The sequence below is a fragment of the Nycticebus coucang genome, chromosome 14 (genome assembly GCF_027406575.1).
Source record: "Nycticebus coucang isolate mNycCou1 chromosome 14, mNycCou1.pri, whole genome shotgun sequence".
NCBI lineage: Eukaryota > Metazoa > Chordata > Mammalia > Primates > Lorisidae > Nycticebus > Nycticebus coucang.
In genome coordinates this window covers 55,533,060-55,559,016 of record NC_069793.1, presented here as the reverse complement: position 1 = coordinate 55,559,016, position 25,957 = coordinate 55,533,060, and the positions used below count along the sequence as shown (strand labels likewise).

General features: G+C 44.2%; 1 protein-coding gene across 6 annotated transcripts in view; it reads right to left on the bottom strand.

The window, feature by feature from the left end:
* Positions 1 to 25,957, bottom strand: part of SCUBE2 (signal peptide, CUB domain and EGF like domain containing 2) — a 64,983-nt gene that overhangs the window by 10,199 nt on the left and 28,827 nt on the right. For 2 of the 6 annotated variants that reach the window (XM_053562030.1, XM_053562032.1), the window contains 11 exons: positions 24,898 to 25,014; positions 23,488 to 23,610; positions 22,928 to 23,044; positions 22,618 to 22,704; positions 20,798 to 20,902; positions 18,962 to 19,117; positions 18,689 to 18,757; positions 18,363 to 18,569; positions 3,156 to 3,326; positions 928 to 1,095; positions 66 to 227 (listed from right to left, as the gene is read on the bottom strand). In XM_053562030.1, the coding sequence (XP_053418005.1) occupies positions 66 to 227; positions 928 to 1,095; positions 3,156 to 3,326; positions 18,363 to 18,569; positions 18,689 to 18,757; positions 18,962 to 19,117; positions 20,798 to 20,902; positions 22,618 to 22,704; positions 22,928 to 23,044; positions 23,488 to 23,610; positions 24,898 to 25,014 (1,482 nt within the window). The remainder of the gene's footprint in view (positions 1 to 65; positions 228 to 927; positions 1,096 to 3,155; positions 3,327 to 18,362; positions 18,570 to 18,688; positions 18,758 to 18,961; positions 19,118 to 20,797; positions 20,903 to 22,617; positions 22,705 to 22,927; positions 23,045 to 23,487; positions 23,611 to 24,897; positions 25,015 to 25,957) is intronic. The other 4 variants (XM_053562033.1, XM_053562031.1, XM_053562034.1 and 1 more) reach the window with 4 other exon arrangements.

The following is a 25,957-nucleotide window of genomic DNA, read 5'->3' as shown; positions in this document are numbered from 1 at the left end:
CAGCCCTGCCAATAACCCCCCCCCCCAAAAAAAAAGACTGTGAAAAGCCTTACAGAGAGACCTACTTTTACACTGGGTGATGTTGGTGGAGCCATCAAAGTCAGTCGTAGTATTTCCTGGGCAGGAAACACAATTATTTTTTCCAAATTCTGGCTGGTATGTCCCCGCTGCGCAACGAATGCATCGGTGAGTGGTGGTGTTGTAGAAATGTCCAGGTGAACACTGAACTATGGGGACAGAGAAGGGTGAAAAGAATGGAAAAAAATAAAAGACTATGTGAAATGCAGCACAAATGGTTTCAAAGTTTATGAAATAAACTATACCCAAATGAAGTAGGGCTTTCCTATCAATCTGGGGCTAATCGATACTTAATTCCCTAAATTGCCAGTTTGAGTGTGACTCATGACACTCAGAAAAACAAAAAGGAAAAGATGTATATATCTTTAAAGAGTGTATGGTTCACACAGAGTCCAGGCACAATGATAGCAACACGAGTCGCTATGCAGAGCACATTTGTGAGTACGGAGGGGACACAGAACCAAGACTGGGTGTCAAGTTGGGCTCCCCGGGAAGAGGCAGGGAGTGTGGTCTGGAGAAGGGTTATCGGAAGGGGAAGCTCTAGGTCAGGGAGCTGAGATGGAGGAGGGATGAAGGGAAGGCGCCCAGGGAGCCTGTGTGCACAGTGGGCTCAACAGTGCCTGATCCCTTGTCAGTCCCACCTGAAGGGGCCAAGGCAGCTGGAGGAGACATTATCCAGGGAGTTCCAGCACATCCTGCAGGGGAAGATGAAGCTGGGGACATGAACCCCAGACCCTGGACCACCACAGTGGGCACCTTTGGGCTGGGCTTGATTGGAGCTTCACAGACCCCCATGGTACTTGACAGGGAAATTTAGTTGCAGACAAAGCCAAGTTGCCAAGGGCTCACCTCTGGTTTCACAGTCCTGGAAGGATGTAGCTCCCTGATGTTTAGTGGGTAGGCCTCCTCCACAGGGGAAGCAGGATGTTCGGCCAGCTTCGGGCTGGAATGTACCCAGGGCACAGAGCTGGCAAGGTGCAAAGCCATCCGCTGAATATTCACCTGGTTGACACAGACCTTGGAGGACAAACGGTCCTAAGTGAGAAGGCCCCTTAGGCAGACCCTTTCCCACCATTCTCCAGATGAGATGAGACTTTGGTTAGGCCTGTTCGCTGGTGCTGACCTCGGCACCCACCTCCATGAGAGACGCATACAGTCAACCCTGCTCTGCCGCTGACCCTGAGTCAGTGTCACGTGACAGCCTGATGCTTACACACAGGGCCACGCAGGGCCACGCAGCGCATGCACAGAGGGAGGCCAAGAGTCAAATGTCAACTGCTTCCAAAGTATGGAAAGACCTGGGTGTGTCTCAGGGTTAAGCCCCTACCCAGGCAACCCACGCAATGCAGGAGAGAGAGGTCTCTGCTCTGGAATCAGTCTGGTAATCCAACCCAGAAGTAACCCTCACCTAGCTGATTACATCCTAGTGATGGAAAGAGTGACCCAAGAGTCTCCTCTGCTTTACCAATTGTACTTACTAAGTCACATCATACATATCTTACATCTGAGACAAGAAACATAGCTATAAACAAAAGGATTTCTAAAAGTACGTGTTCCTCAGCAATTAGCTTATCATTAGCTATAAAAAAGTGTCTCTTGTATTCCTACTCATCTCTCCCCTCTTAATTAATTCTTTAAAAAATTGTATCTCCTCTATTAATTTTAATGGTCTTCTTTTCCCAGTAAGTTATAGATACGATGGCATTGAAAGAAAACACACCCAAGGAAGGAGTCTGAAGCCTGTCAGACCTGGATTCTGACTCTGAGTTGCCCACTTGTTGGCTGTGGGACTTTAACTGAGTCACACTACCCTCGCAAAGCCGTAAGGCTACCCTATGAATAATTAATATAATACACCTAGCAAGAGGCCTGCCATAGGTAAGTATTTGGTACATATTAGTTCTAATTACTATTATCTTTTTGCTGTAAATATATCTCAATAAGGTCACATGTAAGGATGAATGGATGCCAAAACATCTCCCCCTTAACCTGGCAGTTAGTTCTGGAGTTTTGTAATGGACCACACATTCAATCTGAGGATCTGATTTTTAAGCCAGAAACAGCTCTGCAGTTGAGTTTAGGTGGAAACCAAAGTGAGGGCTGGGAGTCACTCCAAGGGGAGCCGGGAGGCAGCACAGGGGACCCTGTGCACTCTGCTGTGTCCGTAAGGTACAATCATTACTCAGATCACACCTTCCATTTGAGCCCATAGAGTGTCAATACAGCCTGCCTTTCTCCTATTTAATAAAAGGAAAACATTTAATAATAAAAAATAGGCCAGGCACGGTGGCTCACACCTGTAATTCTAGCACTCTGGGAGGCCAAAGTAGGGAGATTTCTTGAGCTCAGGAGTTCAAGACCAGCCTGAGCAAGAGCGAGACCCCATGTCTACTAAAAATAGAAAAACTAGCTTGATGCTGTGGCAGACACCTTAGTTTCAGCAACTTGGGAGGCTGAGGTAAGAGGATTGCTTGGGCCTAGGAGTTTGAGGTTGCAGTGAGCTGTGATGCAATGGCACTCCACTGAAGGTGACAGAGTGAGACTCTGTCTAAATAACAACAAAATGATAATAATAAAATAAATAAGAAAGAAGCCCTCAGAACTTAACTGAGCTTGGCTTCAAAGTTAGTATCTTATAAGAGGTGATTGAGAACTCTTTACAGAGGAGGTCCCAGTTTTAACAAAATAACCAGATGATTACATTTGTTTTAAATCAAAAAGCTAAAAGTTTGAGACCAAAGCTGGAAAAAAAAACCCTTCTTTCTCTACTTTCAAATGGTTCCTGTCTGGGAGATCGCTCGGGTCTCAAGTATCTATGTTTATAGTAGATGAAGCTTACGATTGCACATTTGTACTTCTCTGCCAGTGTAGTCCATCCCATTTTCATCTATTTGCTCAAGTGAGCATCTGCCCAGCACGCATCAAGCCAAACCAAAGCTAAACCCAGCATGGTACCTGCTCATAGGAAGCCCAAGGTGAGTATGCATCCCTCTGGGACCCTCGAGATGCCACTTGTGCCTGCCACCTAGACAATGAGGTCAGAGATAGGAGAAGTAGGAGGGACAGAGCATCCTTACCTCCACAGTCAGACACATTCCAAACTTCTGGGGTCTTCGGGGCCCCAGGACTTTCTGATCTTGGACATGGTTGACAAGTCATTTGTCCTTCCTCATTTTGGAAGGTTCCATTTGAACAAAAAATGCAGCGTTCTTGTGTTCCATCATAATATGTCCCAGCCCTGCAACTGACTAGCCAAAGGGGAAAATGATCAGGTCAGTGTGGGGGCAGAGGCTGAGGAAGGATGATGTGGGTTCTAGAGATGGCAAATAGATGGCATTGACCACTAGCTCCCCCATGCAAACTCCCTGAAAACAGATTGTGTCCACTTCTGCATGCCAGGATCCCTGTTGCCTCTATCAGAGGTGATCCCACGTTGGTTTCTCCTTAGACCATGATCTTCTTGGAGAAGGGATCACAGGGGTGCTAATTATGTTTATAGCACAAGTATTTGATAGTTGAGGAGATATAAAAACTCCTGGATATCTCTACTTCACAGGGCTGTCAGGAGGATTATAAAGGTGAAAATCATTCATTGAGGCAAGGCTTAATGGCTCACACCTGTAATCCTAGCACTCCGGGAGGCCAAGGTGAGTGGATTGTTTGAGCTCAGGAGTTCAAGACCAGCCTAAGCAAGAGCAAGACACTCATCTCTGCTAAAAATAGAAAAACTAGCTGAATGTGGTGGCAGGCGCCTGTAATCACAGCTACTCATGAGGCTCAGGCAAGAGGGTCTCTTGAGCCCAAGAGTTTGAGGTTGCTGTGAGCATTCAACCCAGGGCACCAGAGTGAGATTCTGTTTCAAAGAAAGGAAAGGAGAGGAAAGGAAATCATTCATTGAACATAGTGCTGGAAGAACAGGAGGAGAATGCTATTAAATGTGGCTGCTAGCAGTCTGTAAGGCTTCCTAAGGGAGGTCACATTTATGTCAGGTCTTGAAGGATGAATAGGATCTCCCCATGTGGGAAAGGGGGAAGGTTGTAAAGAATTCATGCATCAATGAGAGAGAGAAGAAGAAGGGTTGGGAATAGACTGAAAAGGTTCTTGAACACCAGGCATTTGGATTTTACAGGTGTTCTCCAGGTAAAGGAGCCATTGAAAGGAGAGGAGGAGACAGGCACAGTGGCAGGTGCCTTTAGTCCCAGCAACACAGGAAGCTCAGGCAGGAGGATTGCTTGAGCCCAGGAGTTCGAGGCCAACCTGGGCAATACAGCAAGACCCCATGTCTAAGAGAGAGATGGATAGAAAGAAAAGAAAGGAGGGAAACATGACAGAAGCTGTACTTTGAAAAGCTCAGTGTCTGGTGGCTGGCTGGGGTGAGTGGTGATCTCAAGAGTTTTACATAATACCACACTTCAGTTTGCAATAAAATTAACAAACCAAAGAATAAACCCTGGTAAATGTCTCCTGAAAGAATAAATAAAAAGAAAATTCATAAACTGTGCTTCTGATTGTATTTCTGGTGTTATTAGTTAAATGTGGGTTTGGATTTATACCTTATATTAGGGTGTGAAGAAGTAAAGGTGTGTTCAAACATCATCCTAATAGCCACCAAAGCAGCTTTTCTAATGGCTAACATTTGTTGAGTGCTTGTAAAATACCAGGCACCATGACAGAACCTTTACAACATTATTTCACTTATTCCTCAATATAACCCTAAGGATCTTGCAGTGCTATTAATAGCTCCATTTTACAGAAACAGGGACTTAGGGCAGTTAATAATCTGGCCAAGATCCCAGAGCTAATTTTTGAAATATACCTATGGTAAAATCAAGAGCTTTGTGTTTAAGAGGAAAAGGGTTATTTAACAAAAATACAGACTTAAGCATGACTTAACACTGCCAAGTATTGTCTATGGGGCTAGGAGAATTTGGGACAAACACATTCTTTTTTATACTTAAGTTGCCAAGAAATAAAAAAAAAAGTCACATGATAAAGTTAGCTATTATATCTTTCCAATAACTGGAAAAGGGGAAATCTTGTTTTCATTCCATTCAACAAATGCAATTTGCATATATATTCTTATGATTAAACATGGAAAAGTTTTCTGTCACTAGCAATAAATATGTCTCTTCTTTATCCATGCTATAATCTAAAAAAATATGAGGCTTTTGGAGCATAGTAAGTCAAAGTATGCCACATTTCAAATATTATTTCTACAATTAAATGTAATCAATCATTAAGGTCTACTCGAATATCTCAATCATCTTTTTTTTTTTTTGTAGAAAAGGAGTCTTTCTCTGTTGCTCAGGCTGGTCTCCAACTCCTGGCCTCTAGCAATCCTCCCCCCACAGCCTCCCAAAGTGCTAGGAGTACAGGGGTGAGCCATTGCACCCAACCAAATATCTAAATCTTAATGCTTTTGTATATTGTTTGGATTTTCTTTTATAATATTCACGTATCATTTTAATATAATTTTGGATTTTTAAAAAAAAATAAAAATTAAAAGTGAACCAACTCTTGCTTTCTTGGCAAACATTAAAATGAGTATGATACATCAATCTGTGGCAAACAGAGTCTATAATTCCAGACTTTTTCTCTAATTGGATAGTGGTTTCCATAATCACTCTGGTTCCAGCCCATCTCCCAGCTCATGAAAAGTTGAGCTGAATTATGTACTAGAAATTCACCATGTTTTATTTTACACTGTGCCCCATCGAACTATCCCAGCATCTGTAGCAGTCCAGTAAATAAGAGAATAATTCCTTGTGGCTCTAACAAGCCAAATTGTCTAAAAGACTGGCAGAGAGTAAATAAAACTAAGGCTGCCACAGCCCCCTCTGCCCAAGCTGTTTCCATTTGGGGAAAAGTTGTTTTTATAATACTCATTCACCTAAAGGGAAAGTGCCCATATGGTGACAATGATTCCAGCAGCCCCATTAATCATAACAGAGTCAGATGGGCATAGTCTATTTTGTCATGTTCCTCAGGCAGAAGACAGATCTCCTCTGTGTGTGGACAAAACCAGACCTGGTGCTCACTGAACCGAGTAACGGCACGGGCTCCTGCTGCTCTGAGAGTCAACTCCCCCTTAGAACTATTTAAACCCCCAAAGCCTTTTCAAGGTTACATTTGGAGGCCTCACAATGTCCCACATCTGTTGTGATTTCTTAACGGATCAAAGGGCTGAGAAATGCCCCTCGGCTGCCTTGTGGAAAAGAGGGCACCCGTTCTTTTTCCTCCCGGTGAAAGGCCTGCTTCACATAAATAAACTCATCTTGTCAGTCACAGTTTGCATCTTCCTTTGGAGAGAAAGACCTGCAGAAATAATTCATGCCAAGCACCTTCTAAATAGATTTGTTTTTTTCACAAGGTAAAAATGAGCTAAACACTCAAAAGCGACTCTGAAATGTCAAGAAGGGATGCTTGAAAGCTGCTCTTTGCAAATGTGTGGAAGATCTGGAGACCTCAGCCACTCGTTCCACTTGCCTCTCTCTTCTCCTTGAGTAGTCAGTTTGTTTTGCTGACCCAGACAAAGGAGTCAATTGCCCCCAGAACACTTCACTATCACAGCAAAGCTTTTGTGTGTCTTCAGTGACCACTAAAATCCCATTCTCAAATCCCACACAGCTGTTTTCTCCCCCTCTTCGGAAAAAATAAGAGAAAGCTTTTCTGATGCAGAAGGGAGAGACCAGCAGGATGAGAATTAATGGCAACAAGAGACCTCAAGGTCCCGACTCTTTTCAGCACTGTGGCCTTTGAGCATTTCAGGTTATGGACAAACACTATGGCCTCTCTGTGGCTGAGATGGTGAACCTAATAAAAGGGGTCACTCTCTGGCATTTGACTGCTTTCTTAAGGATCATGCCTTGGCTTCCGAAGAACAGCCACAAGCAGCCCACACGGATTCCCAGGGTATCAGGGGCTGCCACTTTGTCCCAGCTCAGAGGCGATGGCACCCCAGGCAGTATGGATCCTAGTGTGAACCTCCTTTATGTGAATGCACCAGGATAACATGGAACACCTCCTCCTGGGGCTGAGAGATTGATTTTTCATTGTCTGGCCAGGTTTTGGGGTGTGCTCAGGTTTGCTGTTTGAAAACAACCTTATAGTTGGGGCAGAGAAATGAGCCCAGATTGTCACCTTCTTTGTTGGGTTCCCAAATGCATACTGTGTTCTTTTCATGCCTAGTGAAGTGGTCCTGAAATTTCACTTCCCTTGGAGTTTCTCTTTTGCCCTTAATGTAAATATTTTCCCCAAAGATTTACCCTTTGTCCTCTTTTCTCATAATGTTATCAACTGTCCTTGGGATTTCATCTGTTGTCCCTGTGAAGATTCACTTACTCATTTGTTCAACAAATGCTTATTGAACCCTGATTGTGTGCGAAGTATTGTTCTAGGAGCTGGAGATACAGCAGAGAAGATCACAGGCATGGGAAACAGAACTAATGGGTTCTCATTCTAGTGGGGAACATAGATAATAAATGAGAAAATGAATAAATGCATAACAGAAAGCCACATAGTGTTATGATGAAGAAAAGGAAAACAGGGTAAGGGGCCAAAGAGTGATAGGGGCATGGTTTGCATGTGTGCTATTATAGAAGTGTGGCCAAGAAATGCCTATCTGAGCAGAGACTCAAAAGAATTGAGGGAAATAACCTGGCCTCATAGCAAAAAAAGCCAGGGTAGTAAGAATGTAATAAAAGGGGCAGGGTGATAAGAGATGAATTTTAAAAAGCAAGCAAGGGTCAAATCATGTCGGTGCTTGAAAACCATGGTAGAGAAATTAGACCTCACTCAAAGGATGTTGAGAGTATTGAATGGGGGTGCTTTTACATGGGGGAATAGTATGATCTGATTTATGTTTTCAAAAGAGGCTGAGTGCGGTGGCTCATGCCTATAATTCCTGTATTTCGGGAGGCTGAGATGGGAGGATTGCTTGAGCCTGGGAATTTAAAGCTGCACTGAGCTATAATGATACCACTACACTCCAGCCTGGCTGACAAAGCAAGACTATTAAAAAAAAAAGAAAGAAAGAAAGAAAGAAAGAACAGTCTGTGGAAAACAGACTGAGGGAGGGCAAGGATAAGAACAATTCAGAGCCCATTATGATACACTGAGCAAGAGATACTGGTGGTTTGGCACAGAGCAATGATAATGGAAGAGAAGAAAACTAGTTAAATTCAGGAAATAATCTGAAGGCAGAGCTGACAGGATCTGCTAAGGAACCAGATGAGGAGCATGACACAGAGAGAGATCAAAATAACTCTGAGGTTTTTGACTTCAGCAATAGTGTAAATAGAGGGGCTATTTACTGAGGTTTGAGTTGGGAGGGAGGAAGATACAAAGCTTTGATGAGAAATGCTGATCCCGAGATGCATGGTGGCCATCCAAGAGGTGACAATGAGAAGGCACTGGCTACCCTAGTGGTCTCTGAGGTAGAATACTACACCTCCGGGATCCCAAGATGAGCCACCGAGTGTGGGCAGAACACTTTCACGTCTGTGTATATTAATTTTCGCCTAAAAAAATAAGAAACAAAGCTCCACAAGTTTAGTGTATGGTCCTTGGCCAGCCCACACCTCCATGAATCGCAGGACACGTGTAGAAATGAAAGGTCACCAAGGAAGGAGAATCACGGACTTCCCACAACACTGGGGCTGCGGCGGTACTGACTGATGCATGTTTTTCACTGCATTGAGAAGAATTATAGTCGAATCGTGTCTGGTTAAATAGATCTCCTGATTACATTATTTGGTTTTAACTAAACTAACCATCACAAAATAGATAGCAGCTTTCAACACTCCCTGTGAGTACCTGGATTAAAGGTTGTATCCATGATGCAAGCACATCTTCTACTCCGAGAATAGTGGTTTTCATGGGGGATATGACCCAAGTGGCTGCCTGAAACCTCAGATAATACCAAACCCTATAGGTACTGTGTTTTTTCCTATACACATATACCTGTGATAAAATTTAATTTGAAAATTAGGCATAGTAAGAGGTTAACCACAATAATAACAAAATAGAACAATTATAATAATATTCAGTAATAAAATTTATGTCAATGTAGTGCTTCTCTCTCTCTCTCTCTCTCAAAATATCTTATTAAACTGTACTTATTGTTCTTTTTAGGATCTGTCAATCTGGTAACCAAGATGACTAAGTGACTGTCTGGGTAGAGAATACGGCATGGACACTGGACAGGGTGATTATTCACATCTGGACAGGACAGAGTGGGATGGTAAAGATTTCATCATGCTACTCAGAATAGCACACAATTTAAAACTTAGGAATTGTTTATGTCTGGAATTTTTTATTTAGTATTTTTGGACGGTGGATGATAAAGCTCACTGAAACCATGGGAAGCGAAACTACAGATGAAGAGGGACTACTGTACGAGCTCTTTGTCAGACCCCATCAGGAGATAAAAACATGAATGACTTATTAAGATCTGACAAGAGTTCACCTAAAGCACTACCAACAAACAAAAAAAACTATTTGAAAAATGAATTTATAATTATTATTAACAACGTGACCTGACAAATTCTCCCTTAAGATATAGCCAGTTATTTTATAGTTTTGTTTATTTAATCTTTATTCTGTTCTATCTTCTATGATGTATATATTAGCCAGTAGTACAGTATATAATTTATACATAAGTAAACATTCATAAATTCAAATGTTATTTTACTCTAAAACAGAGTGTGTGTGAGTGTACGTGGGTGTGTGTAATCTTAAATACTCAACATCTCTGGGATAGAGAAGTTCATAACTCAAACTAGAGGCAGAGCTGGAGAGGGCAGTTTGGGCATTGCCAGCATGTCATATTTAAAGCTATGGCTCTGGATGAGGTCACTGAGGAGGGGACAGACCGAGCACTGGGACACCTGATGTTTAGAGGTCAGAAAGTAGGGGAAGAACCAGCATTGAAAATGGAAAGGGTCTGGGTGTGGTGGTTCATTCTCATAATCCCAGCACTTCGGGAGGCGGAGGCAGGAGGATTGCTTGAGTCCAGGAGTTTGAGGTCACACTGAGTTATAATCACACCACTGGACTCCAGCATAGGCAACAGAGTGAGACTCCATATCTAAAAAAAAAAAAAGAAGTAGACGAAGAAGAAGAAAGGAAGGAAGGAAAGGAGGGAAAGAAAAAGGAAGGAAAAAAGGAAGGGAAGGAAGGGAAGGAAAGGAGGGAAAGAAAAAGGAAGGAAAGAAGGAAGGAAAGGAAGGAAGGAAGGAAGGAAAGAGGGAAAGAAGGAGGGAGGAGGCAGGGAGAGAAGGAGGGGAGAAGACAGAGAAAAGAAAGAAAGAAAGAGGGAGGGAGGAGAGAGCAAGAGAGAGACGGAAAGGAAAAGAAAGGAGAGGAGAAAGAGAAGGGAAAAGAAAGGGAGCAGCCAGCAAGGAGGAAGGAGCACCAGAATTGTGTGGTGTCCGAAACCCATGAGAAAAAGTGATCCCAGGGGAGGGAGGGATCAGCCGTGCTGCAGAGGATGCCTGCAAGGAGGAGTGGAAGCAGACAACTGGAGTTGGCAACATGGAGGTCATTAAAAATATTGGAAAAAGCAGTTTTGTGGAAAGATTAAGCATGAAAAGTAGATTGAGGAGAAAATGGGTAATAAGGAGGCAAAGACAGTACAACTCCTTCACAGAGTTTGTTGTATAGGAGACAAACAAATGGGACAGTAAGTGGATACAAGCATGAAGGAAATGATGCATTTGTTGGTTTGTAAGGTAGGAGATGTGTGCTATTGGAAATGCTTGGGCAGAGAAGGAGCATTCAGTAGGACAACAGCAGGAGCGGCATCCTTAAGAGGCTGAGAGGGAAGAGTGGAAGGGTTGCCTTCCATAGGGCTTGTCCAAGGGGAGGGCTTATCTTCTCTCCTGTCTCTGGCTTTGCTATCTATCTATCTATCTATCTATCTATCTATCTATCTATCTATCTATCTACCAATCTATCTATCTATCTATGACAGGGTTGTCCTCCGTTGTCCCAGGCTAAAGTGAAGTTATGTCATCACAGCTCACTGCAACCACAAACTCCTGGGCTCTTGGGATCCTCCTGCTGCGGCCTCCTGAATAGCTGGGACTTAAAGCACATGCCCACACCCTACTGATTTTTCTATTTTTTTGTAGAGACAGGGTTTCACTATATTACCCAGGCTGGTCTTGAACTCCTGGTCTCAAGTGATCCTCTCACCTTGGCCACCCAAAGTGCTAGGATCACATGTGTGAGCCACCGTGCCTCACCAAGCTTTACCCTTTACATGGATGGAACCTCCATGCTCCCACTAACCAAGGCTCCAGATCACAGCTGTCCCTGGCTTCTCTCCTCACTGCCCCACTCAGCCCCAGCGTCCTATAGCTGTGTTCTATCTCCTATTCTTCATCTCCATGACACCCGCGTCCCTTGGATCCTCGCCGTCTCTCATTTGGAGTGCTGCAGTAACCTTCCAAGACTTCCCTGGCCCTCTCCTTCTCCCTGCCCCAGCTCTATCTGTCCTCCCATCAGATTCCCCTTTCTGCAGGGTTGCTCTGACTGCTTCCCTTCCTGCCTCACAGACCTTCCTGCCTTCACCCCAGCACTTCTCTCAGTTTCTTTGACTCAGCACTCAGTCTTCAGCTTCCTTTTCTGAATCTGTGTTTTCATCCTTTCTCATGCTCTCTCAAAAGCCTATTTTCTCCTGCTTCTCCTATAAATCTCTTCTTATTATTTCTTCCCCAGTGATCACATTCATCTAATCACTCAACCAACCATTCAGCTTTTTCTCAGCACCTCCTGCATATGAAGCAGGTGGTGAGATGAGGGACATATGGGAAGCAGGTGCCAGGGTCAGAAACATCTGAGCCCACCTCAACTCTTTTCCCTTCCCAGTCCCCAGTCCATGTTATTCCCAAATGCCTCTCCTCTTTCCTTCTAAACGTCTCTCTAACCCATTGCTGCTTCTCTACTCCACCAGCACCTTCATGTTCTCAATCCCGCAAGTCACACATTCAAAAGCCCCCAAATCGGTCTTTCTGCCTCATGCGCCCTCCATAAAATAAGAGAGATTTTTCTAGAATACACCTATGAACTAGACACTTCCTGATTAATTCCTCTAATGGTACCAGGTCACCTAGAGATAAAATCTAGGCTCCTTGGCAACACGTCCAAGGTCTCCCACAACGGTAGTGCCTTCCCACATCCTACTTTGCACTCTGGGTGAGTAGTTGATCCGCCGATAATCCCCTGTGCACACTGTGTCCTTCCTCATTTCCCATGGCTGTGCTTCCACCTGAACAGTCCTCCCCACGTATACCTCGTGTGTGCAGCCTTCAAAACTCAGCTCGGGCTTTCTCTGTTTGGGGGAAGGTTTCTCTGGTCCTTCCGTGGGAACTCTAGATGAAACTTGAGGAATGGTGTCTTCTCTATGCAGGCCTCCTCTGAACCCCACCGCAGAGCTGGCCCATGGAGGGTTCTCCATATGGGTGCCGTACGATTAAGATGATTGCAAGGCACAGGCCGTACCCAGGAGGGCTGAGAGGATTCAAATTGAGTCAAGAACATAAGCTCTTGAGTCACATATGGATTTGAATCCTGCCTCTGCTACTTACTTGCTGGGAAAATGCTTATCTTCCTGTGCCTTGGTTTCCTTACCTATGAAAAGGGCATGAGTTAATATAGACGTGTGGTAAGGATTAAATGAGATCACATAAGCAAAGTGCTTACCCCAGTGCTGAACACAGTATAAGCATTCAATAAAAGCCAGCGTTTTACTAAATAATGTTTTAAAACCTTTTTTAATTAATAGAATTTCCTCCCCAGTCTATGTGTTAAATATTGTTCTAATGCTGGTCTGTAGTATTAGTAGAGACTTTATATTTTCCTCAATTTAAATAAAAAAGGAAATTTCTACGTTTTCAATTCCAAATAATTTTCCAATTGTGAAAGAATTAAGAAGAAAATGCCCAACTTATTCCTGCCTCGGGTCCTTCACAACTGATGGTGCCCCCACCGTCAGAGTGCCCCACCCACATCAGAGCCCTGCAGGCCGGCTCCCTCTCCTCACTCAGGTCTCAAACATCATTTGCTCTGGAAGCTTTCCCTGACCACCCTAGGGAAAGTAATGCTTCCTCCCCTCCAATCCTCTTTGTTTTACTATCTACATTGCACTTAAACTTCTGAAATTGTCACTTCCTTTACTTTTTTATTTAATATTTCCATCTCCCTTGGTTAGAATGTACACGTCATAAGAACTTCACTGATCATTGTGTTCTCACTGCTTCATCCCCTGCACACAGAGTGGACAGAGTGGAACCTTGATTAATACAGGTTGAATTAGTCTTTCTCAATGTCTGCAGAAGAAAGCTGCCGCTGTTAAAAGCTGAATTAAACTTTCCTAGTCCCTCATGAACCCAGGCACTAAAATAAACTTTCTAGTTTGCCAGTTGCCTGGATTGTGTCTTCTAAAAATCTCAGTAAGTTTTAAAAACAACTAAATATAAAAATCGATATATTACCAAATATATTTCTTCAATAATTCATCTTTTGGTGGTATTGTGAAAATGTAATAGCTAGAAATCCATGTCACATTTCATTTTGCTTTAGACAGGGGGACTTTATGAAGTACTATGGAACTAAAAGAATTTGTTTCTTATAAAATATACTTTTTTTGCCATCTTGCTAAAATTGATCACAGATCAAGTACAAAGGTCACTTGCAGAGCAGACTATCCCCAAAGTCCTCAAATGCCAAATTAATGAGACTTTACTAAGTAAAAATGACAATAAGAAAGTCTACAATTGGTCAGGAGTAATTATTTTCTTTGCTGTAACTTGAGACTTTAAACTTTATTTTTTAAGGGAGTGATACTTACGAGACTAAAAGTTCAATAGAAAAATAGGCAAAGAATAGGGATGTCCTCAGAAGAAGAAATCCAAGTAACCATAGACATAGGACAGCATGCCCAGTCTTATTAATAATGAAAGAAAAACAAGTTAAAATGACTTTCCTATACTTTGGTTATCGAATTTGCAAAAATTAAAAGGATCATTGATAAATAACCCACATTAGTGAGGATGTGGGGCAAAAAACACTCAAATACAGTGTTGGAAAGAGTATACCTTGTTACAGTCTTTTGGGAGGGTAACATGGCAGTGTCTATCAAAGTTGTAAATATGCATGTTTTTTACCTAGCCATTGTACTTCTACAAGTCTGTCCTTCAGACATATTGGCTATGTGCACAAGGAAGGATATTTATTATAGCACTTTTTGTAGTTTAAAAATTAGAAATAACTTCAATATCCACCAATAGCAGTAAGCTAATAAATATTCATGTCTTAAAACAAATGCAGAGTATGAAGGTGTAAAAGAAATGAAGTCGCTCCTCTATCAGCAAGATGTCCTCGATCTACTCCACAGTTAAAAACAAGACATAGCACTTCTGAAATTGTATTGATATATTTTTATGTGTTTATTCACACATAAAGCTATATCTATTTTCAACACAGTAGCCAAAGTTATCCTTTTAAAACATGAGTCAGAACCTTGTTACTCTTCTGCTTAACAACAGCCCCCTTCCTTTCTCACTCAGATTCAGAGTCCTCACTGATTCCAATCCTCCTGCTCCTGCTGACTTCCTCACTTGCCCTCCCTCTCTCCCGCAGCTATTATTATCCCAATACCTTGGGTGCTTTGTACCTGCTGTTCTCTATGCCTGAAACTCCTTACCCCCAGATAGCTTCGTGGCTTGCTTCCTCCCATTTTTGCAGCTCTGCCCAAATGACAATTTGCAGGGAGGCCTTTCCTGACCACAGTGTACATTCTAGGGGAGCTGGCTTCTCCTTACCTGTCACCCCTCACCTTGCCCTGGCACTCTCTATTCTACTTCCCTGCTGTCCTGTTCTCCATAGCTTTATCACCATCTGCCACATGACACAGTATTTCTTTGTTCGTTGGTTGGTTATCCATCTTCTTCCTCTACAATTTAGTGATGGCTGAAACTTTTGCTTATTTGGTTCAGTGCTGGATTCCTGGTATCTAGAATGGTACCTGGCACACAGCGGGTGCTCAACAGATATTTGTTAAATTTCAATTTTTATATGTGCATAAAAACCAATGTGGAAAAATATACAGCAAGTTAGAACAGTGATTGCTGCCACAGAGGGAGAGCAGTGAGCTATGGGGAGAACTTTGATTTTTACTGCATATGTTTCTGTACCATTTGAAATATGCACTATTGTACTTTAGTAATTAAAAACATTTTAAAAGATAAGACCATAATCCCAGCACTTTGGGAGATGTTGGCAGGAGGATTTCTTGAGGCCAGAAGTTCAAGACTAGCCTGAGCAAGAATAAGACTCTGTCTGTACTAAAAATAGAAGAAATTTGCTGGGCAAATTGGTGTACTACGTAGTCCCAGCTACTTGGGAGGCTGAGGCAGGAGGATTAACCGAGCCTCTGGGTCAAGTTTGATGTTGCAGGGAGCTATGATGACACTTACTACACTCTGGCTTGGAAGACAAAGACCTTTTCTAAAAAACAAACAAAACCCATAATGGTTCCATCTCTTCTTTAAGATGACTTTATTTGTGGGTGATGCCCATAGCTCAGTGGGTAGGGCCCTGGCCACATACACCGAGGCAGGCAGGGCAAACCCAGCCTGGGCCTGCTAAACAACAATGACAACTGCAACAAAAACATAGCCGGGTGTTGTGGTAGGCACCTGTAGTCCCAGCTACTTGGGATGCTGAGGCAAGAGAATCACTTAAGCCCAAGAGTTGGAGGTTGCTGTGAGCTGTGACACTACAGCACTCTACTGAGGGCAACATAGTAAGACTCTGTCTCAAAAAGAAAAAAAAAAAAGATGACTTTACTTTTGTAAGGCTTCTTTCAGCAGTCACTGAAAATAATTTCCAAAAAGAACTGCCCTGGGCGGCGCCTGTGGCTCAGTGAGTAGGGCGCCAGCCCCATATGCCGAGGGTGGCGGGTTCAAACCCAGCCCCGTCCAAACTGCAACCAAAAAATAGCCGGGCGTTGTGGCGGGCGCCTGTAGTCCCAGCTGCTCGGGAGGCTGAGGCAAGAGAATCGCGTAAGCCCAAGAGTTAAGAGGTTGCTATGAGCCGTGTGATGCCACGGCACTATACCCGAGGGCGGTACAGTGAGACTCTGTCTCTACAAAAAAAAAAAAAAAAAAGAACTGTCCTATGCTTGTCTGTTCGGTAGGAACTATCCAGAGTTCAGAAAATACCAGTGAGCCTATTTATAATACCATAAAATGAAACAAAAATACAAGCCCCCTCCCCATACACAGCAGTCTTAGACTTGCCCATGCCATGTGTCTGCTGAATAAAAAGCCTTTCTCATGAACACACCTGACCCTTTTTTATGCCTCCCTCCTCCCTCCAGCAGATCCCTTGTGCTGTTTTCTCTACATGGTAAAATCTTCAACATTGCAGACAGGGCGGATCTGATTTGCTTTCATGTGGGCTACAACATTCATCCAGTGTTAGAGGGAGCTCTTGAGACAAGGGATACTGCCTCCCTTAGGAACAAATCCAACCTAATTTAGCATGACAAACATCTCAGGGACACATTGACACACCACAACAGCCACATAAACCCTCTAGTGTCCTTCCTAGCTTGTCACCATCACTAGGCCTCTATTAAGAAACTCCTGCTCCTTATCCTTGGGCCTTTTTTCCCCAGAAGCATGGCCATGGTAGTATTAGTAATACTCTGACGGGCTGCTAGTCCACAGGGCCCTTAACTCTAGATTTTCCTGCTTTCTTAACTGGCCACAAAAACTCGCTGGTGCCTCCAGGCTTCATCCCAACAGCATAGCAAATGGAGGCGGAGTGTGATTTAGCTCTGTGAGGCCAGGAGGACAAGCCTGCCTGTCCTGACTGTTTCTTCAACTCACCCCGGGAAGTAGGGCAGCAAGAGCCAACTCTCACCACTATTTTGGTATGGAAACTGGGACTCTCAGAATTTTAAATGAGAACAAATCAACCAGCTGAGTTATTTTTAATTTTTTTTCTTTGTTTCTTTTTAAGAGAATCAACTGGAATAAAAGTCAAGACTATCTGGAAACCAGCCCCTTGTGGACAATTACACTTGATTTTCACTAGGTTTTGGCAAAGCAACAGATTCACACTGTGGGGCTACTGCTGACAATTTTCTTGATCAAGAGCCTCTCGGTTCTGCTTTGCTTATTCAGAAACACTAATTTTTACTCCTATGCTAAGCTTCATTTCTCAAGCCTTGTGATTCTCCCAAAACTTCAGGAAGGAAGGTCTGCTTACTGCAATTCACCTCACTTGGGACCTGAGCATAGGCTTTGGAATCAGACCATCAATGTGGTCTTGAGCAAGAGGACACAGCCCTGTGAACTTCAGTTTGATTGTCTATTAAATGGAGACAACCGGGTAAGGTTCCTGTTAGCATTAAGTGTGAAAATGCAGGTACAGATCTTAGTATTAAGCTGCAACAGATAAGAACTCAATAAATCATTATCATTATTACCATAAAGTGAGACCCAATTTCCCTATCTAAAGTCTTTTCAGATACATTCTCCCATTATTACCCAGAACGGTCTCTCATGACAAACCCAGAACCTATTGCCTTGAAATCTCTTGCCACCTTTATCAGAGGGACAGAATAGATACTGCTCGCATGCCAGATCGCAGATTTAATTCTGAAACACACCCCAACAATGACAACAACACACAGTGGAACCGATGCCACTTGGAGCCTGGCTGAGGCTCAGGGCTCTCACAAGTAAGCCGAGTAGCCCCTTAGCTTTGCCTCTGCACAAAACTGCAGGTGGGGGTTTATTCATTGCCACCATTGGTCAACCAGAGGAAGATTGTAAGAGGAACTGGGATGATGGAGTGTGGAGAAGGCTCCCGGGTGCCTTCTGCCTCCAGTCCTACCCCAGCCAGGGAACATAGTACCTGAAGCCACCATCCCTCAGGCCCTTATGGGGCTACGTTCCCTCTTCTCATCAGCCCTATTTCTTCCTGCCTGTCCCTCAATTCAACAAATATTCATAGGCCCCACAAACCAGGCCCTATGCCAGATGCTGAGGACAGAGACGTGAACGAGATTCATCTTGGCCCCAGGGAGCTCCAGGTCTAGCAGGCGCAACACACACCAACATGACAGGTACTTCACAAGAAAGGCTACCCAGAGTGTTCTCTGGAGTGAGCCTGGAGAGGGGAGGAAGGGCCAGACTTGCTTTTTGTTACCCTGAGTGGTCATAGAGCCCAAGGCAGTGCTGTTAGCAAAGATGTCCTAGGCCACTCACCGCATTGGTTTTCTACGTGACCCTGGCCCACTCTGCAGGGCTCTGGCCGCCGTTCAGATGTTCTGGGAGGCTTTTTAGCCACATCGAGGCCCACGCCTGACAGCTGAAGGTGAAACTGCTCCCTGTGGGCAGCCTTCCGGAGTGTGCGGATGGCTTTCCGGAGCCGCTTCTCTGTCCGCTTTACGATGCAGCTCAGGTCACAGGAAGCTAAAGAAACAAGAGGGATAGCCATGTGGGAAGAGGTCAGGCTAGAGGATGTGTTGATGGCCAGACCAGCCCAGGGCCCACCAACACCCGCGCTCCCTGGGGACCAAACGGGGAGAGACCTGGAGGTGGGCACCTGGCAGGCCGGGCGGCACTTGACTCAAATAGAAATTTGTTGACCAAAATGGTAGCTTTGGGTTTTTATGGAGCAGAGAAAATCACGAGGTTCCAAACCAATTCAGTTTAGTTTGGGGGTTGAAAAAAAAAAACAAAAACAGGAGATACTTCAGTGTTTGTACTATTTTTTTCCCCTAAGAATGATAAAAAGTGAAAAGCAAAGAAATAAAGAGCAAGCTGTGAAAAGCCTGGCAACAGCAGACTGTTTTCAAACCAACCTGTTACCTCCTTTTGGTTAGTTTCAAGCTCAAACTCAACAGTGACAAACATTTCCTTAGGGGTGCTTGGTCGGCCAGGGGCTCCTGGGACTTCCTTGCCGGGGCTGCATGTAAGGTTTGCGTAGCGGAAGCTCTCTTTTACTGAACTGTGCTTCTCTGTATGAAGAAACAAAATTATCGGAAGCCAAATCCTAGCAATGCACTCAGTTGAACATTCGCTAGACCTCAGTAAACATTTCATTAAAACAACTCTCAAGGGACTAAATGATTAATTCCAGATGCCAAGACGTTGCAAGCCCTCAGCTTGGAGCATGATGACATTTTAATTTTGAAGCGCTCGTTTTGCCTCCTGTATAACTTTACTGTTTTAGCTCTTGAACATTCTTTTCATGGATAAATGCTGCCTGTTCCTGACTGACGAGCCACACGCCAGAACCCAGGGCCGTTTTCCATTCTTTACTGATGTTTTGCTAAGGTGCCCTCCTGTTCTCATGATTAGTCTTCTCAAGGCTGGACTATAATGTACTGAACAAGGATTGAGGCTTCAAATAAGGAATAAGCCCCAGAGTAGAAAGGGAGCCAACCGCTGCTTGCAGGCAAACTGACCTGGGAATAATTTAAACCTGAGGAAAAGCTGGAAAGCACATCAACAGTGATGTCTCATTTTTAAATAACCAGGAGCAATAAATGGCACAAAGAATCAACGGAACCGAACAATATCATGAGGGTGTCTAGGACGAAAATTTAAGTGTTGCATAAGACAGGGCTTTGCACATTCCTATTCCTGACTTTGGCTGTCTTCCCCCCTTCCCATGGTTTCCAGTGAATCTGCTAACTAATGATTGTTAACCCTAACCAAGGAGCAGATCCAAATGTCATTCACACGATTAATTGGTCTTTATTTTCAAATTTAAAATGACCCGTTATCCTCCTACCCAGATGTAGTCACTACTGATAATACGGAGAATTTTCTTTTTTTAATTCTACCATAGCTTTTCTTATATAATTTGGATTGTATTAGATATACAAAATGTTTCTTTCCTTTTTCCCTCTCAGCATTATAACAATTATATTTTCCTATGTCATTAAACATTCTTTGAAAATATATAATTAATAGCTTCATAACATTCCCTCAAATGGAAGATCAAATTATTTAATCAAGTTACAATTGACTTAAAACAGTCAAAGTGACTAGAGTGAGCTTTATGTTTGTATGATATATTTGAGGGTAGATGAGGAAAAAAAGCCTCCCTAACAGACAGATCTCGATCTTTCTTTTTAAATAAGCTCCAAAAGTTTTCTATGAAATAACACTGGACGTGTGAGCTGGGGAGGAGGAGGAGTGTTGCAGTCTGCTCTTTTCAGTAAGGCCGATTCTACTTGGACAGTATTTGGTCTGCTGAAGCCAGCACTGCTTCCAAAAACTGACCCAGCAGGAAAGCTGGATATTACATCTTTGTTCATCAAAGTTATCCCTTCTGAGCCAAGCCTTTTTTAGTTTCTTTGGCTTATACTCAAGCAAACCCAAAGATCTAGAAAACTTAACCCAATCTAATCACAAAGTTCTAATTCATCTTAAGCCCTTATTGAGTCCTATGAACTCACAGGTTTCCCCGGGGTGTACCTCTCAAAGGAAGCCCGGAAGTGTAACCCTAGAACTACACAGGGGTGCTAGGCTAGGCTCTTCTCCTTGGGATGAGAGTCCCTGGAGGTTCTGAATGGCTCAATCCCAACTGAAGCACACCTGGTCAGTGGGACAGCCCCTGGCCACCCCCGCAGGCCTCCAGAGGCCTAACATGCATCCAAGCACCCTGCACCAGCCATCTGAGTCCATACCTGGTAGTGCTGGTCGCAGACCCTCGGGAAACAGTTCAGCCTTTTTCAAACTACACTTTCCTTCATTTAGCTTAAAGGTTACACTTGTCCTGACGGTGGTGACATCTTCAGAAAGAAACAAGTGAAAGATGTTACCTTCAGAGTCAAAGGAATACAAACACTGGGAGGGTAACCACAGCAAGCTACCTGCTGGCCAGTTCCCACCATACGCTGCTACACACGAGCCCCTCTCTTATCCTGAGACCAAGAAAGGTTAAGATCAAGGAGTGCCCATCACCCTGGAAGGAGCCTCGCAAGGCTTTTCCCTTCACATGAGCAATAAATCCGGTATAGGATTGGAAAGGTAACAAAGAGAGGGTCAAAAGTAGCCTCAACAGTGAGACAAAAAATGAGGTCATTTTGGAGTCTTCCTGAGAAAGAAGGCCAGAATGCCCTATTTGGATGGGACTATTAAGGGAAATGGTGAAGGGCAGATGCTCCTACATGAGCCTATCTTAAGAGAACAGGGCAGAGGCAGCTGCCATTCCAGACTAAGACGACACTCACTATATGTAGCCAGGCTTTCCAAATCTAAGAGGGAATGAAGTTTCCACTCTGGGAGGGCCTGATGTGCAAAATTCTGTTCTCTTTCCAGGGTTAGTCTTAACCATATGTCAGTTAGGTTTGGGGGTCAGTGGCCTGGATTTAAATTATAGCTTTTCGATTTGTGGTAAGAACTTGATGAGTTAATTTCCCTAATCCTCAGTTTCCTCATCTATAAAATAAACGTAATTATAGTACCTACATTAACCAGACTGTTGTAAGGATTAAATGAGATAATGTACACGCACAAAGAAAAATGTTTAGCCTACTGCCTGGTGCACAGTAAGAACTGAATAACTGTTAGCTATTTGCTTGCCCACCCTTGGGGTGGCTTAAATCACCATGGAATCATCACTGAGGGATGCTGTGAAAGGGACTATGATGTCTGCTCTGGCTGAGTTCCAAACATCTGACCAAAAGGTCAGCGAAGGACGTGTTTGAGGCTCTGGACCCAGATTACCTGGCTTCAAATCCTGGGTCTGCTATTTTTCATCAGAGTCACTTTGGGTAAGTTATCTCACCTCTTTGAGCCTCAGTTTCTTATCTGTTTAATGTGGATAATAGTAAAATTGCCCCAGAGGGTTGTCATGTGGCTTAAGTCAGCTAATATGTGTAATATGGTGGCTGGCATATATGAGTGGCTCAATTAGTACCTGCAAGCTGTGATTATCTTGCTTTCGGTCTCCAGCTTTGCTCATATATCATGATGGATACCCAGATGTAATATGAACCTCATTCCGATGTTCTCATGACATAATGACAAAGATGTCTACATCTAGGAGGGCAAGGCCTCCTGAAAACCTTGGAATTCATATGTCATCTTTTGATAAACAGGAAATGGTTTGTGCCCCTTTCTTGGACCGAATCCTGCTTCCCCTGTTCAGCCAGGTCTACTTCCATCCACACACCGTGTGCACCGGGCACATTCCCCACTGGACAGGGAGTTTGGGAGACCTGAGTGTCCTTATCCTAGAGCTCTGTGGGCCGCTGTCCAATATGATGACCCACAAGGGCTGGCCATAGTCCTTCCTAGCACCCAGTGGACACTCAGTAAGTATCTGTTATGTGGGTGAGTCAGATTTTAGGCATCAGGGCCACAGGCAAGAACACCCTGTAACATGCTCACAGCAGTGAGATTAAGAGAAAAGAAAATAAAGCCAACATCCAAAAACATCACCCCATGAAGGAAGCCCATTGAACACAGTGAGCCCCAGAAAACATGCAGATTTGGTAATTACCCCCAAAAGTAGAGTCATTTGATTTTTGCTGTTTGCTCCTGAGAGCAGAAGAAGAGCCGCAGGTGACAGAGTAGGCCTCTTGCAGTCCTAACAGACAGAACATGATGTCAAACATGTAAGTGAGGTGACAGGCTATCCATGTAGCAAATAATCACCCCCATCCCCACTCCACATGAGCCACTAGAAAACTGCCCAGCATATGAGGTCACCTGGTTGAGGACTTGGAAGCCCTCTAAGGGAATCTAACACCTATAGGCCTGGGAGGCCTGGCCCTGGTGAGGACCTGTGCTGGGGACCGGGACCCACTCACCTGAAGAGAGGTGAATGCCAGAGTGACATCTTAGGAAGCACCTGTCTCCTCCACCACTCTTACCACAGTGCAGGGATACGCGGGGTGACACACTAGCGGGCAGGAGCCCCTTCACTTCTAAACAGGACAAAACACAGATACTTACAGAAAGAGAAGGATGAATCTAAGTGTGGCAAGGACGGTTGAGTCCCATGCACCAAAGGACCCAAGAATAAAAGGTACAGCTTATGCCCTGCACAGAACACACATCCAGCTTCATTTCCCACCAAAGGAGCCCCTTGTTTGCCTTTTTTTTAAATGCAGAAAAGCAACTGGGAAAACAGAAGTTAAGTTCCAACGTTCACATAAGCACAGAAGGAAACATCAAAGAGTCTGCAAAGTATCTCCTGTTTTTGAACTATTTAAAGAACAGCTGCTGCAGCTGTGGGGAGAAGAATTCAGTGGAGGGATGGTCAGTCGCACTCCTGGGCCACGCGGACCTGGGAGCACACACAGAGCCATGCCGCCTCTGGGCCAGTGGTGCACCCTACCAGGTGGGTCTGTGCCTTGGTGCCCCTTACCCACACAGTCTTTTTTATTCCAGTGGAGCTTATACCCAGTGTGGCATTGGCATTCATAGCCGCCCACTGTGTTCACACAGATTTGCTGACAGCCTCCGTTGTTGACACTGCACTCGTTGGTGTCTGTAGAACAAAAAACACTCTTATCACAGCAGCCTGTCACTTAATGGGCTGATACTGTCCCTCTGTTGAGGAAGGAGCCACAGGGGAGTCATGTGGTTGAAATTCACTAGGTAAAGGGAAGGTGCTGATGGGTCTTTAGGACATGCACTTGGCACCCACTGACTCCACACCCTACCACCCACTCAGTGAATTTCTGGCAGGAGCCTCACTAGGGCCATCTCAAGTTTCACTGTTGACCAAATCATTCCCTCATTAAGGACAATCAGAAGGGGCCACACTCTACTTTCAGATGTCCAAACTCAAACAATGCATAGGCTTCAAAACTCCACCATCCTCCTGGGCTAACCAACCAAGGGAGATAGAATTAGGACTCTGTATTTAACCATTTATGCAGTTGAGGTAGGTCAAAAGGAGGCTCCATCTAAATACAGATACACGTTCTTATTCAGAATATGTTTCCTTGAGGTTTCCGAAAGGGATGGAGAGAATATATTTTCAGCCATGCCAAGGATGTGTTGAAAAGGAGAAGGGAGACAAAATTGTCTATAGCAAACCACTAATATCCATTCCTCTTAAGCACAAAACACAAGAACTGGGTAGGAAGTATTTAGGCCAGTTCCAACATCCTCAGATGTTCAGGAAGATCATGTTGGAAGCTCTAGACATTCTGGATTGGGATCTGAACCTGTATTCTCAAAAATTGTGGGGGGAGTGAAGTGGGACTCTGTTGATACCAAACCGAAATCTATGCCATACCCTGTTTGACCATGAGGTTATGAGACATGTTACTAAATGGGCAGAGTGGGGTGATTGACTCAATGGTTCTACTTCCAGCTGAAAGACCTGATGGGGCATAAACCAAGGCTTTGCAGCCAGTTGCTATGCATGGCAGGACTGTGGGATTGGTTGGTGTCCCGCCAAGCCTCTCCGAGGACTGGAACTTAGCTATCTGCTGGGAAGTTCCAACAGACAGGGTAGCAGCTCCTGAGAGACCTTCCTGTCCTCCAAATACAACCGCAAGTCAACGTAGTTAAAAAAGAATCCACAGCTGAAAGAACTCAGCTATTCTCTCTGCTCCGTTTCACCTTCAACATGTGACAGGGATAACTCTGGGGAGATTTCCTTTAGCAGATGCTTCTCTTGAGTTGATTGTCTCACTGCTGTCATACAAGGACTAGAATGTACCTTTTATCACCTGATGTTGGGAAATATCACCTGATGTTGGGTTCATAGGGGTGGAAGCCCTATGAACCCTACCTCCTAACTCTAGAGGGGCTATCTGCTCACCTCCACAGTGGGTGAAGCCGTACAGGGTATACCCTTGGTTGCAAGCACAAGCAAAAGTGCCAGGGTGGTTGATGCAGCTGTGGTCACAGGTCCTATCCAAAGAGCACTCATCCACATCTGTAATTGTCAAAGGGAGAGGTAGCTGAAACCCACTCTGAGGGATAAGTGAAGAATAAGCTTATAATAAACACTAGTTGCTGACTAACACCAAAAATGACACATGCAGCATGAAAAAAATGATTCATCCATTGCCCTTGCTCACTGCTTTAAAGAAAGTGTTGAGCAGCCCACCATAAGTACAATCACTGCCAGGGCCCTTATTTCCACATTCTGTTGCAAACTACACTTGCCCCCAAGCTCAAATGGTCTCTCTCACCCATGCTTATTTGCAGGGTTAAGTAATTTAAAATATTTCACTGGGGTGGCGCCTGTGGCTCAGTGAGTAGGGCACTGGCCCCATATACTGAGGGTGGCGAGTTCAAACCCGGCCCTGGCCAAACTGCAGCAAAAAAATAACTGGGTGTTGTGACGGGCACCTGTAGTCTCAGCTACTCGGGAGGCTGAGGCAAAAGAATTGCCTAAGTCCAGGAGCTGGAGGTTGCTGTGAGCTGTGTGACACCACAGCACTCTACCGAGGGTGATAAAGTGAGACTCTGTCTCTACAAAAAAAATAAATAATAAATAAAATATTTAAATGAGATAACATACCTAAAAAGAATTTTTTATTTATTTATTTATTTATTTTTTTTTTTTTTGTAGAGACAGAGTCTCACTTTATGGCCCTCGGTAGAGTGCCGTGGCCTTACACAGCTCACAGCAACCTCCAACTCATGGGCTTAAGCGATTTTCTTGCCTCAGCCTCCCGAGCAGCTGGGACTACAGGCGCCCGCCACAACGCCCGGCTATTTTTTTGTTGCAGTTTGGCCGGGGCTGGGTTTGAACCCTCCGCCCTCGGCATATGGGGCCGGCGCCCTACTCACTGAGCCACAGGCGCTGCCCCCTAAAAAGAATTTTTTAAACTATAAAGTGGTAGATATGCATTATTGTTATTGTCATATGG